The sequence below is a fragment of the Mesoplodon bidens genome (genome assembly GCF_964165515.1).
Source record: "Mesoplodon bidens genome assembly, chromosome: 16".
Classification (NCBI taxonomy): Eukaryota; Metazoa; Chordata; class Mammalia; order Artiodactyla; family Ziphiidae; genus Mesoplodon; species Mesoplodon bidens.
This window is the reverse complement of record NC_138173.1, coordinates 9,256,104-9,274,728: the sequence shown is the minus strand read 5'-3', so window position 1 is coordinate 9,274,728 and position 18,625 is coordinate 9,256,104. Positions and strand designations below refer to the sequence as shown.

The following is an 18,625-nucleotide window of genomic DNA, read 5'->3' as shown; positions in this document are numbered from 1 at the left end:
GTCCAACAGCATTTCAAAATGAGGGAGAGACTGGTAAAGAAATTGACATAAATCTGTTAGCATGAAAGTTTGAATTAATCCCGGGGAATTAATTCTGCCAGAGATTGGCTCATAGAGAGTATTTTGTAATGTTATGGCCTGTGTAGCCATCCAACTAAGTAACTTCAGAGGTTCTCATAATGATTACTTGGGTAATAAGGACTCCCTGTATATACTTCCATTAGAAAACAAAGAAAGATAGCAAACAAGTATGATTTTAAATGTTAATGGTTTGGGAATTCCCTGGCGGTCCAGTGGTTAGGACTCTGTGCTTCACTGCAGGGGGCACGGGTTCCATCCCTGGATGGGGAAGTGAGGTCCCACATGCCGCACGGCCAAAGGAAACAAAATTTTTTTAGTGATTTAAGTTAACTGTAAATGTCATTTTCCATGAAATGGGTCTGCTGATTTAGTCTGTGTCTCCAGACTTTTATTCCTTTCTCCTGTGTCTTCCACTGTTCCTTCTGTTAATGCCCATTGGTAACAGTTCTCCAAATCGGTTACTCAGTTCACTGTAAAATGCATCTTGGAAATGCTGGTTTTTCTTTCCTTTCCCTCGAGGTGGTTATGCATGAGTGGCTGGTACGTTGTTAGCACTCGTGCGTCCCTTTCTTTTGTCAGAATAATGGTAATAATTCTACCAAGTTGTTTCAGTCAGTTGTTAAAAGTTTGGAAGCACTGTGGCTATGATTCCCACTCCTTTTATCAACAGATTGTGAGACAAATAGTTAAGCTCTTTATTCTTTGTAACTAATGTACCATTGTAAAATGGGCGTACTGGGTCCTACTTTGTTTTACTGAGATCATTGAGCGGACAAATAAAAGTAATTCTAGGGCTTCCCTGGTGGCGCAGTGGTTGAGAGTCCACCTGCCGATGCAGGGGACACCGGTTTGTGCCCCGGTCCGGGAAGATCCCACATGCCATGGAGTGGCTGGGCCCGTGAGCCATGGCCACTGAGCCTGCGCGTCCAGAGCCTGTGCTCTGCAACAGGAGAGGCCACAACAGTGAGAGGCCCGCGTACCACAAAAAAAAAAAAAAAAAAAAGTAATTCTTAATGTTACATATGTATAAAACTGCAAGAATGCTTAGTTATTTAAAGGATACTGCTACAACATGGAAACACAAGATGTGAAATGTAAAAGCTAGAAAAAAGTTATGAAGAAATAAAGTGTAGTTTTAAGTATATGGTATAATTGAGACATTTCATACCCAGTCTAAGTGTGAAAAACTTATTTATAAGTTTGCTTTGTACCTAGAACACATTTTTCCATAGAAGCGATTTTATGGTCTTTAGAGGTTTTCTATCCAGTCCACAAAAACCTATTCAATTCCTAATTTCCAGTTCTGCAAGTCTCAGTGTAACTATGTTTCGATGGAAAAAGCATTCATCATTCTTCCTCAGGACATTAGGAACACATTTAGCTTTACTTCTAAGTATTTTCCAGAATTCTTTTGGTTACATGTGTGAATCCATTCCAATTAGCTTACGTGGACCAAAAACATTGATTGGCTCACATGACCGTAAAGCCCAGGGGTAGTTGTGGTTTTTGTCTTTTGGTTATGCTAGCTCTGGGTGCTCAGACAGTGGTCTGGACCTCTCTCTCCATCTTTGGGCTCTCTTAGGAGGTGGCCTTCCTTCTCAGGCAGCCTGGAGTCCCCTGTGCTCATATTTATTCCTAATTCTTACAGAATGGGGGATGGGGTAACCAAGCTGTGACTGCAAGACCAAGGGCATGTGAGTGCCACCCTTAAAGCTGGGGTGATGGAGAACCAGTCCCTCAATGAAATTAGTGCACTTTTACCGGGAGAAGGGGGGCTAGGTGCGGGGCAGGCCACAAAGTGAATATTTATGCCCTGTATTTCATCCGCACCAAAGGCAGGCACTTTCTGGAATTGTTTTCCCCTTCTCTCCTCCTCACCCCATGCCTCCTGCTGCCGCCCAGATATGAAGGGTTGAATGGGATGAGCCTGAATGGGTATCTCAGAGTTAGAGCCCTGGGAATAGAGAGCACTCATCCCAACCCTTGGTCAACAATAACTTCAGGCAGTTAGAGGAATGTAAGAGAATATTGCCATTTGATAAATCCTGCCATTTAGTTATCAGGTGAATTAGGTTTATGTTGTTAAGCTCTACATTTTCCCCTGGTTCTGTCTAAAGAGAAAGCGTTTGTTCTTAGGAAACTGAAGGGTGAGTATTACATAGCAGACCCAGAAGGCTTATTCTCATGCAAATCTTGTTTGGGGTACTTGGAAAAAATCCTCAGTAACAATCTTTAGTGTCAGGCCCTACCTTCTCCATTTGCCCGAGGATAAAACCACATGAACTAGATGTTTATTACTGGTTTTGGATGTCATTTTTATGTAGAAATCAATTTCTGCAAAAGCTTCCATTTTCTAAGCCCTGCAGAGCAGAAAATCATCTATTTTTCTTTGTTCTCATTTCATACCTCATTTGATTTCACTTCATGTATGTATTTATCACTCTTCATTAGCATCTATACATCATAGAGGTCTGTCACTTACTTCTTCCTTGCCTCAAATATTTCTTCTCTAAGAGATTAGAGGAAGGCATATACTTAAAGTTTCTGTGTTGTTGTTTTTTTGGGGTTTTTGTTTGTTTGTTTGTTTGTTTTTGCGGTACGCGGGCCTCTCACTGTTGTGGCCTCTCCCGTTGTGGAGCACAGGCTCCGGACGCGCAGGCTCAGCGGCCATGGCTCATGGGCCCAGCCGCTCCACGGCATGTGGGATCTTCCCGGACCGGGGCACAAACCCGTGTCCCCTGCATCGGCAGGCGGACTCTCAACCACTGCGCCACCAGGGAAGCCCTCTGTGTTGTTTTTGATAATGAAATAAAGACCCACATGCTGTGTCATCTCTATTTCCCATTTATTGATTCGTTGAAGAAATATTCAGAGTATCTGCAGTGTATTGGGGGCTCTTCTAGGCCCTGCGGATACAGTCCCTACAGTGAAATGCTCTGAGATAAACAAGGGATGGAGAAGAAATAAACTGGACTGTTGCCTGTCCTGCCCACCTCCCGTCTGCGTACAACATGCTCCCACACTGTGGTGGGCTGCCTTCTGCCTCTCTTGCAGTATCCAGCTAAGTCATCACATCTGTCCTCACGTTCTCTGATCCTCCCAGGTGGCTGGATTGTGTGCCTTGCAATTATCATGCTCTTCACTTTGCTTCATTCTGGGACTTTGTTATTAGACTATGATTTATGTCCAGTACCTATCATAGTAACTGACATTAACAGGCATTCAATGGATGTTTATTGAATGGTTAACATATAAAGTAGGTGATTAAAATATATTTCAGGTCTGTATACACTGTTAGTAATATTAGAAAGGTGAAAAATGTTTAAAAAAATTTTTTTAAGGAAAAACCCAGAAGCTTTTTCAGTAATTGTTTTAACCACCTTGTAAGTTGCCTTAAGCTTTGTTCATGTTGTTGTGTGTATGTGTGCAAGGCAGGCGGGAGGGAGAGGTAGATTTGTTTCTTTAGAAGAAATAAAGGAAAACATTAACTGATGGGGAAAATGTGTGTTTTCTGGGTTTAAATTATCTCATTTAATTCTTAAAAGCCTTCTAATGAGTTACTGTTTTATCCGCTTTCCATACTTGTGGAGACCAACGTTGTAGCAGTGGTAATGTGTTCAAGATGGGATTCAAATGGAATTCAGAGGCAGCCCTCTTGGCTGACGTTCCTAAGCTCCTACGCATGGTCTCCTGTTGTGAGATGCTAAACTGAGTCCACTCCAACCCCATCTTTGTGGAGTCCGTCCATTGGTCCTGAACCAGGCTCTTAGGAATCTTTTTGGCAGTGTTTAATTCTTTAGAGATTTACGTCATCCTCTTCTGAAGCCTGTCTGTCCACCTTGGGTCATGTGAAAATGACTTCCATCTGGAATGGCTCTTACTGTATGTCAGGGAAGCTCTTGTAGTTCCTGGCAGTAGGGCTGCTCTTGGGATACCTGCCAAGGTTGTACCTGCTGATGATACAAGTCAAGCAACAACAGCAGGGAGTAGCATGGCCAATTAGTGCGTGTGCCTTTGTGGATTATTGATTTCCCAGAATATGTCTCAAGGTTCGTGTACCGGTTAGGGTTGTTCTTGGGGTGTATTGATGTATGCCCCAGTCTAACGTGTTAGACTGCTTGCACCTGTGACAGCGGCAGCCCCGAGCACTTCCCTGCGTGGATCCCAGCAGCTGGAGTAACCTGCATGGATAATAAGATCAGACTTTTAGTTCCTCTGTATGCCACTGAATTAGCAAATCAAAGATTGAGAAACTAATTTTTAAAATGTCTTAGCTTTTATGGGCTAAGATTGTGAGAGCCTATGAAGCATCATACTATGTATAATCCTTCCTGGCCCACATTTTGTTGAGAAAGCAGTTTGTATATGATTCTTATGAAAAGTAAATCCTTCACTCTCATTCAGGGTAAGAGCCGGGTGTCTGGGACCTTTCTTTCTTTTTTTTTTTAAAGATGTTTTTTTTGATGTGGACCATTTTTAAAGTCTTCATTGAATTTGTTACAATATTGCTTCTGTTATATATGTTTTTGGTGGTTTGGCTGCAAGGCATGTGGGATCTTAGCTCCCTGACTGGGGATTGAACCCACACCGCCTGCATTGGAAGGCAAAGTCTTAACCACTGGACTGCCAGGGAAGTCCCATGTCCAGGACCTTTCTGATCCTCAGGCCCATGCTCTCCAGCTGTGTTGGCCACCTGGGTGTTCTTGACTCCCATCACCCTCCCTGCTGAGGAGTTTTTTTTTTTTTTTTTTTGCGGTATGGTGGCCTCTCATTGTTGTGGCCCCTCCCGTTGTGGAGCACAGGCTCCGGACGCGCAGGCTCAGCGGCCACGGCTCACGGGCCCAGCCGCTCCACGGCATGTGGGATCTTCCCGGACCGGGGCACGAACCCGTGTCCTCTGCATCGGCAGGCGGACTCGCAACCACTGCGCCACCAGGGAGGCCCCCCTGCTGAGGAGTTTTGTACTTGCTGGTCCAGAGCTTTATCTGGAGACTCTTCCCTGGTGTAAGTCACAGGGCCACATCCCTGATGTCCTTCAGGAATCTGTTCCAGTCTTTTCTGCGAATCCTTTCCTCATCAGTTCATTGTAACTAGTCCCGCCCCCTTTCCCTAAGGGCCTGCCACTTTCCCCATGTGGTATACTCTAAAGAGTTCATGTTTCTTATCTTTTTAATTGATCCCTTCCTATGGCTGGTAGGGGTTTTGTGTGTTGCTTTTCTATAGAACAACGCTTTGCGTTAGTGGGTGCTAAATATTTGTGGAATGAATGAATGTAATATGCAATTTAGTAACTTTTGAAATGTTATGTATTTATGGGAAGAAAATCCACTTATTCTTTCCTGTTATGGTCAGGTGTAGCTGGGTAGTAGTGAATGAAGTAAGCTGATATTGGGCTAGAGTAATTGTATCAGGTAATTAAATTTGCTATGAATGGTTGATTTAAAGTGCTCATTTCATTTACTTTTTATAACTTACTCCATTTTTAATTACAATTGGAAGAAAATTTATACACTTATTAAACATAAACATTTAAAAAAATTTTTCCTAATTTGTCTCATGTGCTCAAAGAACTAAAAACAAGGTATGTTTTAAGGGAACTAGTTGGTTTTCCAAATCATGCAGGAGCTGTCGTGGTTGACGTGCAACGTTCATTCAACCCTAGATAATTACTGTCAAACCATTGTGACCATCCTGCTGCTCTTGCCAGTTTAGGAATGGAAGTGGGTTCTGGTCTGACTATTAAAACTGAAAGGGAAGAATGGTGAGAAGTTCCAGGAAAGATTTCCTCAAGCCTAAGAGAAGCAGAACAAGAGGTGGTCCTTTGCTTCTGGACATCATCTTGTCTGAAAGAGGAGCTTGCAGCTGGGAGAGCCCGGATTGCCACCCTGAAGACAAAGCCAGGGCTGAGAGCCAGCCAACCTGCTGTTAAATAATAAATTTCCTTCTTGCTCAAGCCAGTGTGAGTCGGTGTTTTGTTGTTTGCAGCCACATCAGCATCAGAACCGATACATTCATTTCATAACCTGATTTTGAAGATTTATTTCAGAGCTGTATCCTTGCCATGTGTACCTCATAATAAATCCAATTTGAAAACCTTTCCTCTGCCTTATTTTATTTTTCTTGTTTAATTTTTGTTTACTTTTTGCCTAAAATCTTGTATGAGACATGGATTTACCACTATTTCCTGGGGAATACTTCATGGATTCATGGATTAAAATGGACTTGGGTAACAGAAAAAATTTTGGAAACATCACAGTAAAAGATTCCACATGGGTTATCAAAACAATAAGAATTATTCTAAAACGTGTTTTTGTTAAATATTAGGAAGTTTATAAGGGTCTGGGGAAAGAGATGTGTTAATGTGATCTTCAGCTTCTTTGAAGTTTACAAAATAGTTTATTTTTGCACTGATTTCACCTCTGGAAAATAGCTGTGACCAGGTATTAGTACATTTACAATTCAGCTGCTGCTTTGGACAGAAAAGAAAACTGCTCAATATTTTCTCTTGCTATGCGCTTTTGCTTTCTCCTGTTGTTTTTCACGTTTTACCATGTCAAGTTTAGAGACAAATAACCCCCAGCTAATTTAGAGAAAGCTGTTTATTAGGGGCATTGTGGGTCTGAATATTCATGTGCTAGTTGTTTCCAAGCAATTTTAGGATCAAAATTATTTTCAACTGAAGCATTTCTCGGAATCCAGTAAGAACGGGATTTTCAGGCAGCTTAAATCTTTATTGTTTGATGGGGGAATATTTTATTGCTTATTGAACCCATGGAGCACAGGTTTGAAAGCCTGCTACAGATGGGATTAGTGAAGAATGACCCTGTAATTTTTCATCCAAACTGAGATGCTTTTGAGAGTGAAGTCATTTTACCAGGACAAAAGACAAACCGGACCGTCCGGGCAAATTAGGCTTGTGGTACTGAAATGGTGAATGCTGCTAGAGCACAAATAGGCATCTCGTTGGTCAATAGTAGCAGGGAAATGGATGTGAGTCCGCCTTGCCTCCTCTACAGCCCTAAGCCTCGCTGGTGCAGCTATAGCCTTGGCCCTGCAGAGAGTCTGTAGCCCTTTAAAGAGCAGAGCAGTCACACACGGGGTGTGCTCAGCCCTTTTGCAGCCGTTTATTGAGCACCTGCTATGTACCAGGTGTTTACTGAGATGCTGAGAGTGCAAAGATAAATGACTTGATTCTGAAGACTCAAAGTTTAGCCTGTTCATTCAGCAAAACTTGGCCGTAAGTCCATACCTGTTCCAGTACCAGTTAAGAGACGTAAGCATGGCTTATTTAAGTGGAAAAGGGCATGGGAATGTTCAGCCCTGAATTTGGAATTTGAAATGAGACGTTTTAATAAGCCTTCATCCCTTACCCCCATGCCCTGAAAGTGAACTACAGTTAGGATCTGTGCCTATTTGTGTATGCGTTGTCAGGAATCTATAGTTAGGGGTAGAAGACGACTCTATGTATTGGTGTTTGTTTTCTAACGTTAGGTTTTTTGGGTAAGTCGTATCAGAAATAAGTAACTAGAGGAGATGTAAATGATGAGGTGGGATCTCGTGAATCTGTTTCAGTGTCTTTTTAGGATTCGGGAGAGGATGGTGGGAGGGTGTTTTTGTCCGTGGGAGAAAAATGAAGAGCTATAGAAAAGGGAACAATAAGGGAAAATATAAAGAACCAAAAAAGAAGAGTAAGTGATATTGAAGTGAGGATGTTCCAGACTGCAATAGGACATCTCCAGTGAGTTGTATAGAAGCTGCTTAAGATTGGAAAAGGCCTCTCAGTTCTCTCCTGACCTTTGCATTCCAGCTATTGACATGCAGAACACATGCTCCTTAGTAGCTCCTCTTGGTACAGGATTCTCGGTGGGGTAGCGAAGAGCCCAGGGTTTGGTAAATGGAATCGTCAGGCTCATGACAGTCTAATTTAGTTTTCTACATAATTGTATTTAATTGAGGATGTATTTTAATGTGCTACATATAAAACATCAAAGAACTAGCAGTATAGTAGATTGACTTTAAAAATCATCTTTCCTGTTAATTTACCCTGATGTCTTATTTTCCTTAAGACAAAAAAGGAAAAACATAACTTTTTTCCCATATTTTTATGGAATAATATGGCTCATAAATGTTACCTTTAGAAGATTGTACATAGTGACTTATGTATTATTCTCATATTTAACTATACTTTTCAAGAAGAATAATTAATTATATATAAATCAAAACGTGGAGTGCATGCAAATAACAGTAGAAGGTTCCAGAGTATCTTAATTGTCTTATTGCTGAATTCGGAGTCCAAGAGTTAGAAGTTAATCAGTCACTTACAAACACGAGAGGAGATTGAACTCATACTGGATTTCTTTTGGCAAGTTCAGATATGACTTTTTATTTTATTTTGCTTATTGTTTTTGTGACTATTTTAGAGATTTGTGAATATTCAAACAGTGATTTATTATTATTTTTTAAATGAAAAGTTAATTTAGGCAAAGAGATGTTAAAGGCCCAGGTGAAGTTAAAGAACAAACTATTTTCCTACTTCAGTTTTTAAGCATATCAACATTTTCATGTAATATAAAGTCTTGGAAACTTTGAATTACTGGCCGTATTGATGAAGTGTTTGGAAACATTATGTTACTTGGTTTAACATGTCAAAAATTTTTTAAAAAAGAAAGAAAACCTTAAGTTAACTTTGTGAATAAAAATGCAGGCCTTAAAGAAAGATCTGCACCAAAGCCAACAGTCCCACCAGAAGAGGCCGAGCCGTACCCTTGGCTGGAGGATCAGGTTCTGGAGGGGCCAGGTAAGCTTTCCTCTAATTCTCACTGGATCACCTCAGCTGCCAGGTATCCCAGGTAGCAGTTTCCACAGTCATGTTTTACCCATAATTTTGTTTCACAATGTTTGCAGAATAATGAAATGCTTTCTCTTCTTGTCTTCTGAAATTTTATAGTGAACTCTCTTCTTTTCTAGAAAAAGTTTATACAGGATCGTTTTAATTTTTGAGATCCAGAATCCAAGGCACAGGAGGTTTCTCCTTGTCTGAACATAGTTAGAAACATTGTGAACTAAATGCTATGTTTCTTGATTCCAAGTCCAGGACTACTGTGCCGTATTACACTGAAAGTACAATTCCACACGTACTGTACACTAGTTTTGTCACATTATTTAATAGAGTAGGTCTACTGTGTTTCCAGTCTTTTTAATATGAGTCTCCTGTCTACAACAAAAGGCTTCTCAGGCCTCCGTGTGATCCTCTGTGAAGCCTGTTTTACATCTGCCTGAATTCATAGCTCATTTCAAGTTATTTCCTCAGTCACTCAAGGGCCTGTGACCCATAGGATGAAAACTGAAGTCTCTTAATAAATTGGTAAATGAAATTTGGTTCCATTACTATCATTTCCTATTTGTGCTTTGATTTTTGTTGCAAAGTACTATTTAATTTCTGTACATCTTTCATTTACCCAGTAGTTCTCAAAAGTTTGGTTTCATTTTGCCACCTATTGGAAGTGTTAGGTATGACACTGCATATTTACTGGCAACTTTATTACTGAGTCCAGATGGTATCAGTACTTGGGCTGACTTTATCACTAGGTACTGGTGAATACTGTTTGATTTACCTTCCTTCCTTTTAATAAAAATCAATATGTTGCTCTTATTTTTTGTTGTTGCTCAAATAATCCCAGGAGAATTTCCTGTCTCTCTCTCTCTCTCCCATTCCTGTAGAATTGCTGTAATCATACCATGGCTTCAGAGCAAGAGTGATTTTTTCTTTTTTTTTTTTAAGTTTTATAATTTGAATGTATATTTGGACTTAGCACCTCAGTTTTACTTTGTACTAGATTAATCTATAATTTTAAAAAATCTTGGTTTTCAAAGCTGGTACTTATTCCGAAATGTACTATTTGCTTTCTCTCCTCCTTCTTTTATTCTTTGTTCATATTACTCTTTGCATATTACTGATAACTTGTCCTCCTAAGTCCTTCAGTTTGTTATCACCTCATATCCTTTTCAGCTTCTTGGTGATATTTGATTTAGTTTAAATGTTGCCTTCTCAACCTTCCTCTACCTAGGTTTACCTTCTGTCTTCTCTGACTACCCACCTATTCTATAAACAGAGGTACATATCTTTCATTAAAATACAATGAAATAACCACCCCTTTGATCCCTACAGTTCTCTCCATCTGCCCTCCAGTCTCTCTCCTTGTTGTACTAGCTACACTTTTGAAAGAAGAATTTGCAGTTGCTTTTTTGCCTTATTTACACTTAGTCTTTAACTCACTGCAGCCTGGGTTTTGTTTTTTTTTTTCTTTTTTTTGCCTTTACTCAACTTTCCCAGGGGAAAGGAGGGCATCAGAGACGCGTGGAAAGATTAAACAGCATGGCGCAGTCACCAAGTTCTAAGCCAGTGCTGGCAGCAGATGATTTTAGAGAAGCATGTGAAGGCTAGATTGTGGAGGTCTTGCATTTCCTTCTGGGGCTTCAAGGAACTTAGATTTTCATCTGTTCAGACAAAAGAAGCCATTAAAGGTTTAAGCAGGGGAACAGAGTGCCAATCTCTACTTCTCTTTCCTCACGTTATATTTTCTGTGGCTGGTGCTGTCAGCAGTTGTAAAACTGGGAACTCTGCTAGGAAGCTATCGTGGGCATTGTGTGAGGGAAGAACAGAGATTGGGAAGGTCTCCTATAATTCTGTGAGAATATGTATAAAAGTAGTTTGTGAAATATAAACATCTATAAAAATAGAAGGCACTCTGTGCTTTAGAAATGGTTTTGTAGTATAATTAGCATAGTAGAGTCTTACACACACTTTTTTCAACCTGAAGTTCAGATTAACTTATTCTGTTTTTGTCACTGAAGATTAGTTTGTCAGTATAACTGATGTCGTTGGCATCTCATTTGATGGCATTCATGATACTAAGTCTGGTGCTACTTCTATTTAGTGAACATAGATGATGTCAGACAGAAAATTTATAATAGTGTCAATGTAATTATAGCTTCTTTTTGTTTTATGATATTGCAATAAGCCTGATAATCCGATAAGCACCACAGTGTAGTCGCAATGTCATTACCGATGTTGTTCACGTCTGCAATTTACATTATGACAGATATGACTGTCAGATGAGGTTCTCCAAAGCTGAGAGGATTGTCTTGTAAGGTCTTCTACCCACGCTTCCTGACACCTTCTGGGAGCGGGCAGCCAACCATCCCAGCCCTCATACCAGCCAGGGAGCCCTTTCTCCTGACTATTGGGAAGGACAGTGGTTGACCATGTACTTTAATTTTATTGACCTCTTCTTCCACATTTTATCTTTATTCCCAGTACTTCCTTTTCTGAAAGCTTTGCCCTTCCCATTTGCTTTTTCTATTGTTAGTGTGAATTTTGTTAACTAGAAACTGAAATAATTTTGCTCTGAATGAGGGTTTTTTTTTTAAAGAGAAATCTGAACCCGAGTTAGTTTCCTATGTTTTAAAATCTTATGAAGTTGTTTAGCATTTATATCTGCTGTCAAAATAAACCCAACTTTAAATATCTATCATATTTGCCAACATAAAAAAAAGGGCTAAGCTGATAGGAAAAGGGTACATAGTTGCTTAGTCCAATATATTCATTTTAATGTGTATATGTGGAGGCCATATTTCATGTTCTACATTAATGTCTAGATTTTTTCTACTTAGTTATGTTTTAATTATTTTAGGGCCTCAGAATATTGAGGATGAAGTACAAGAACAAGTTCAGTCACTTCTTGAGGAAGCGGTATACGCAGAACATGGTATGAATTAAAATCTATGTTTCATGCATTACTAAAATAATGGTTAATTACCTAAAACGACTTGGACATTATTTTGAAATTTAAATAATAGTTAAGTGGGCTTTTACAAAAGCTATTGGAGGGCAAGTATTTCTAAAATAACACTACACTCATTTTATTTTACCCCATTTTATTGTTAAGAGAATAAGCAAACAGAGATCAGTGATACATCAAGAACAAATACATCAGCAACTGGGCGGAGGGGAATGGAACAGAACCAAGCGAGCTGTAATGGGCTCTCCTGGAGCCGTCTTCAGCCCTCAAATTATACTGAATGCTTGGGTGGCCGCCAAAGCAAAAAAGGGGAAACTTTAAGTTATGTAGGTCCTATTACTAGAGAAGTAAACATGCTATTTACTTAAAGAATCTAAAAAGTTTCTTAAGCTCTGTACAGAGAATATTAAATGATACTATAGAAACCAGTGTTTTTAAGATTTTATAAAACTGTTTCTTGAAGCATCTGTTCATAAAAGCACAGAATATAACCCCAAAATGGAACAGAAGGATTTTGAAGAGGGCTGAACACATGGTATCCTGATACTTCCAGTGGTTTGGTGTGAGCTGCAGGTAGTCCTGGAGGAAAAAAATAATGTTTCTTAAAAACAAATAATTCCCTATCATTTAACTTGGGCTTTTACAGGTTATTCCGTCTTAGGTATTTTGGGGTTAAATGTAAAGCATCCCATCCAGCTCCATCTGTGCTCCTCTGGGGAGACCAGCTTTGGCTGCGTTGTAGGTTTTGGCCCTGGGCTGCTAGGGGTCTAGGAGCCTGTGTCCTTTTATTACCAGTTTCTTCTCAGCTAGAAAAGCTACTTCACCTGAGCATATCTGCCTGTATAAGCAAACACAGGCTTTCCCTTCCTATATCTTTGTTTTATTTTAACCTAACACAAGGATGATGCAATCTCAGTACATGATTGATTTCAACATGTTGAGGTAAGTGCTGGGATGGGGAAACACATGATGCTATGTGGGGTTAGCAGAGGCTTCCTGGAGAAAATGACTTACTGATTTAGGAGCTGGAGAATGGTGTAGTGCTTTGCCAGGCGAATGCTATTAGTAAAGAGTAATGTTTAAGCAAAGGGCATGGCATGTGTGAAAGTCCAGAGGTCAAAAGGGTCTGAACGGAGGTGGAGAGATGAAGGGAAGGATGTTTTTACTTGATTCTAAGAGGAGTTGGAACCATTGGAGGGTGTGAAGGAGTGTTGTGTCTTCTGTCGGTGTGAGAAATAAGGTGAAGGAGATGGTAGCCGGGAGATCTGGTGGGAGGTGGTACCGGTGACCCAAGTGAGTCGAGATGGTTGGTCAAACTAAATTTCACCAAGGGTTCCAAAGGTAGGGGAAGAGGGAAGTGAAGGGTGTGGTAGGCATTTCGGTGGGTGGGTGCAGGATGCCAGACAGAGGAGAGAGGAATCCAGGCTACCACTGGATGGTGTTCCTTGGACCTCTTCTTTATCAAGACTTTCTCCTTAGCAAATCACAGGCCATGACTTTAAGTATTAATTAAACATTAAATATTGCTTCTGAATATATATCTACAGCCCTCATCGCTCATCTAAGCTCCTGGATTGTCTAACTGCATATTCTTATCTCTATTTGTATGTTTTATGGGTATCTCAGACTTACAGTGTTCCTAAAACTGAATTCTTGATTCCTCTCCACCTCACAGCTTGCCTGCTCACCTGCAAAAATGTTTTACTCTTACGCTAGTCTTTAGTTAACGGTCTCCCTATCCACTTAGTTGCTTAAGCTAGCATTCTGGGAGTTTTCCTTGATTTCTCTGTCCTCTTCTCCCCTAAATGTAATCCATCAGCCGATCCCTTCAGCTTTGCCTCCAAAATGTATTTTGACTTCTGCTGTGTGTCAGCTACCACCATCCCCTCTTCCCATCCACTCGGGCCCCTGTTTCCATCTTTGCTTCTCTGCACCCCCTGTTTGATGTGGCCGAGCCCACTGTGCCTCGTCTGGGCCTGGTCTCTCTCTCCCCTTGGTCACTTTTCTCTAGCTCAACTGGCCTTCCCTTTTTGCTTTGTCATTGCCAGACCTGTCCCTACACTGGGGCCTTTAACTTGTGCTCTCTCTTCTGTTAATGTGTCCGTGTGTGTGTTCCAGTCTTCACATCTTATCAGACCAAACTTGGCCTCCCTGACACCGTCTCTAGAGTAGCCTCTCTGTCCCTGTTATTCTGTATTTCATTGTCAGGTTTGGGTCCTGCAGTTGCATTTATTAGCGGTGTGGCTTTAGTCAAGTTCCTCAAGCCCCTCATCCTTCAAAGCGGGATCATTGCTACCTCATAGGGTTGGTGCAACAGCTGCAAGAAGGCATGGCAGTGCCTCCAGTGAGGTCTGGCAAACTCTCAGGAGACTGTATTCCTCACGGCAGAGTGTCCCTGGGCCGTGGAGACTCACAGACAGTGTACGGTGCTCAGTTGGTTTCCCTATGAGAACAGGGTCTTCCATTGAGTAGATGGCTGACAGAGCTCAGTCCCGCTCACATAAAAACTATAAAATTAGACTGAGTAAATGAGAGTAAGGGAAAAGGAGCATGGCAAGAAGAAAAGAAGAAAAAGAGTTGGACGGTTAGTGACAGGAAGAATTGGTGATTGGTTTGCTGAGAAGCAGAAAATCTCAAATGAGGGGAAACAAGATAGCAGGCTGTGATGAGAAGACAGAAGACAAACAAATAGTATCAACATCAAAGGGCCTAATAGTCCCGTAACACCTGAGAGCATCACTGGGCCACACCAGAAGTAAAGTGACGAAGGACACTGTCCTGCAGTGTGGTGGGGGGTAGCTCAGCAGCAGTAGAAGTAGTAGTGTTGTTATTACTGAGATGATGATGGTAAAAATATTAACGACAGCAGAAGCAGCACAGCAACAATAAAACCTAAATACTTACTATGGGCCAGGCTTTTTTCTAAGTGCTTCAGTCCTCACAACAATGCTGTGAGTAGGTACTCTTATTGTTTCTTTTTTATGGAAGAGAAATCTTAGGCACGGAGTCATTAAGTAACTTTCCCAGGGTCACACAGCTGGTCTAGAGACAGACCTAGATCTGGAGTCAGATATTCCAGATTGCATACACCTAGAGCAATACTGCACTGCACACCTAAGTCTGGTTCCCTTGAGTTCTCTCGTTTAATGCTACATCCAGAGCATCCTCTGCTTGAGGCCATGGCAAGTTACTACTGGGAGAATGTCTTACACCATGATGACAAGCTAACCCATGTGGCAGTGGAGTAATGCAGCGTGTCCAACATCTACACAAGAGAAGCAGAATGGTTCAGTGTATCGTGAAAGTCTCAGAAGAGAAAATGAGCATCTTAGTATAACTTAAGGGCTAAACATCGGAGCCTTCAGAAGCAAAGTATAATGCAGCTGAACCAATGTGGATGACCTGGCATACAGTTTAGCTGGTGGCCTGCTGTTCTTCGTAATAGAATATTTGCAGAGAGTTACTTAAGATTGTTATGTGGAATTTTACGTCAGTTCTCAGTGGAAGGTCGCAAGGTGACCTTTCCTCTGACCTAGTGATAATTGAAGAGGCAAATATAGTAAGAATTCTGAATTCATTTATTCACTTATTAAATATGTATTGAGAACCTCCTATGGCTAGTCATTCCCCCAGGGGCTGGGCGTACATAGTCACCAAAATATGTGAGGTCCCTGTCCTTGGTGAGTTTATGTTCTAGTGAGAGAAGACCTGTTACCCCCTCGGGTGGACTAGCCCTTGGCCAGAGAGAGGACAGAGTTTCAGTATGTGCAGTGGCCCAGGAAAGGGGCAGGGCATGCCGAGTAGCTGAAGTGGGTATGTGGCAGCCTTTCAGATGGGGCGTCTGTGTCTGTGTTGGCTGCTGCCTGGGGCCTTTGCTATAGACCTGTGTCACTTTGTTCATTATCATTGTTCAAGGAGAGAACCTGCACCAAGAACAGGATGGACCAGCAGGAGAACTGCAGCCCGAAGATGGTATCTTTGCAGGAAGTGATACCGATGGGAGATATGAACCTGTGGGAACTGGAGCAGTTCATGAAGGTAGAACACATTTTTTTGGTTTCAGAATAAAACACAATAGGTAATTTGTAATTACGATTATTGAAGTTTTCTTAAACACCTTTAAAACCAATATTTAGCTTTTATCTAAAGTTTTTTTTTAAGTTGAAGCTGAAAACTTCAGTTAAAATCAGTCTTTTCCCTAAAATAAATAGATATCTCAATTTTTTAATTCAAAGTATGTTAGGGGAAATTCTAAGGATATATACATTTCTTATAGGATGTAAGTGAAATCCTTCAGCACATTTACTTTTTTTTTTTTTTTTTTTTTCTTTTTGTGGTATGCGGGCCTCTCACTGTTGTGGCCTCTCCCGTTGCGGAGCACAGGCTCCGGACGCGCAGGCCCAGCGGCCACGGCTCACGGGCCCAGCCGCTCCGCGGCATATGGGATCCTCCCAGACCGGGGCACGAACCCGTATCCCCTGCATCGGCAGGCGGACTCTCAACCACTGCGCCACCAGGGAGGCCCAGCACATTTACTTTTACTGTACTCTCCTTCCTAGAGTACCATTTGTTGTAAGAAATTCAAACAACTGATGAAATATTGACCTTGATAATCTATCACAGGCTCTTGTTCTAAAATAAACTCTATAACTACAGTGGGTAGAATACAGTTCATAGCCTAGGCATTGGCAAACTTTTTCTGTAAACGGCTAGCCGGTCAATATCTTAGGGTTTGCGGACCATGCAACCTCTGTCCCAACTACTCATCTCTGCTACCACGGTGCAAAAGCAGCCCTGGACAGTGCCTAATTGGACAAGTGTAGCCGTGTTCCAGTAAAATTTTAATTAGAAAGTCAGGAGGCAGGCCCAGTGTAGACTACATATGGACCACAGTTTGCTGACATCTGTGTATATCAATCTTTTAAATTAAATGCTGGTTATTTAAATATCAGTTGAGTAGTTTACTTTGTATTATTTGCAATAGGCAAGTCAGAATTATTGCTATTCACTACTGACATATAGAAAAATTTTTATTCATATACTTACTGCTCTGCTTTAATGTGAAGCTACCATGATTATTTGGAGCCCTGCTGAATTAAGTCCACATGCTTTGTTCTTTTGGTATCTATCCTCTGTACTCTTTTCTTAAAGTAGTCCTTTAAAACCTTAGTGGTTTTAAGCCACAAGTTTTGTACTCTGACTGATTTTTGTCATTTTATTTAAAATATATAACTGATACCATTTTATACTTAAAATGAGTACTAAGGGAACCTTGTTTATTTAAGAGGGAGGTTTTACTTCTAAAGAGTGATACAGGAAAACAAGCCTATGCTGAAACCAGGGGGAGTGGTTGATGGCACCAACACAAAGTGACCAGTTACACAATGCACCTCGCTATGTAGTAATCGTCAGAGTCTGTAGGACCCATGTAACAACACAGCACCACCGGCCGCAGAGGGTCTAGACTGGAGGTGCCTGGTAGGGTTCAAGGGTTAGCTCAGCCTAAGTGGAGTTCAGAGAGCCGGACAGAATGGTAAGAAACAGGCGGTAGATCGGATCCACTAGTCAAGGTAGGAAGGTCTGGAGCCATAGCGTCGTGGATTCAGAGAGACAACCTCTTAGGAACATGATCCACTAAGATGGGCTGGTATCCCACCACACCACTTCCGATCCTGGCTGCATCTTAGTATCCCCCAGGGAGCTTTTAAAAGAGTTCCGGTGACCCACCCTGATCAAAGTGAATCAGAGTGTTTGGGGTACGGGGCCCCCAAAATGGACGATTGTAAAAGCTCCCCAGGGGATACACAATTGCTGCCAGCGTTGAGCCCAGGTATGGTTGGGCTGTTTCCTGTCTCCTGGGCCTCCCCTCACTTCCTGCTCTGCTGTGTCTGCGCAGGTTAAGGCTTGTGCTCAGAGCCAGTGGGAATCAGGCAGAACACACAGGACTCGTCCCGGCCACGTAAGGATTGAGAGGTCAGGTAGCCTCAGAAAATGCAGTTGGTAAATGGTTGCAAGGACTATTTTAAAGCATAAACATTATGGAAACGTTAAGTATGTCTACTTCTCACAATATTTAATATATTGGGGAACTACTTGAGAAGCAAACAGCTCCTAATGTATGAATGAATGTATTTCCAAAAGCTTACATTGATGCCTGTTGTTGAGAAAATGCACTTTTCCATAGAAATAACGTTAAAAGTGATGGTTTGGTTTCCATACGAACCTACAGAATTGTATATAATGCATAATTTGGGGGAGAAAATGTAAGTTCAAAATGCTTTTGAATTTGTGTTTGATTCCAGTTGGATTGTGCATTGAAAATAGGCATTTACAGACTAGCTTTTGAACTTTAGACCTTTAGTTGTCATGCATATCATGACTTCTATGGGAAAAGCATTTCTAAGTTCTGAGTAGAAATGCTGATGAAATGATTTCCACAATTCCCTGGAATCTCTTGCTGTTTCCCATCTTCAGCCAGGACAGCTCAGGAAGATTTGACAGTTGCTCAGAATTTTGGTGTCCTAGATGCTGCTTACACAAAAAAGTTCAGTTAGGACCCTCAAAGAATCTGAAACGTAAGGCATTTGATAGTTTTGAGGTGAGGAGTCATAGATTGGGAGTAGGAAGAAACACTTCTAAAAAGTTCATAAATTGAAGAAACCTTATTTTCTGACCTAATTTTTAATTGGGACCTAGATTCAGTTTGAACATAAAAGTTGCTTGTTAAAAGTCTTCAGGAATTA

The 18,625-nt window shown here is 41.1% G+C and overlaps 1 protein-coding gene across 4 annotated transcripts in view; it reads left to right on the top strand.

The window, feature by feature from the left end:
- The window catches only part of ASPH (aspartate beta-hydroxylase), a 228,333-nt gene that overhangs the window by 52,312 nt on the left and 157,396 nt on the right, over positions 1-18,625 (top strand). For 3 of the 4 annotated variants that reach the window (XM_081214293.1, XM_081214291.1, XM_081214292.1), the window contains 3 exons: positions 8,786-8,878; positions 11,775-11,849; positions 15,798-15,920. In XM_081214293.1, the coding sequence (XP_081070419.1) occupies positions 8,786-8,878; positions 11,775-11,849; positions 15,798-15,920 (291 nt within the window). The remainder of the gene's footprint in view (positions 1-8,785; positions 8,879-11,774; positions 11,850-15,797; positions 15,921-18,625) is intronic. The other variant, XM_081214294.1, reaches the window with a different exon arrangement.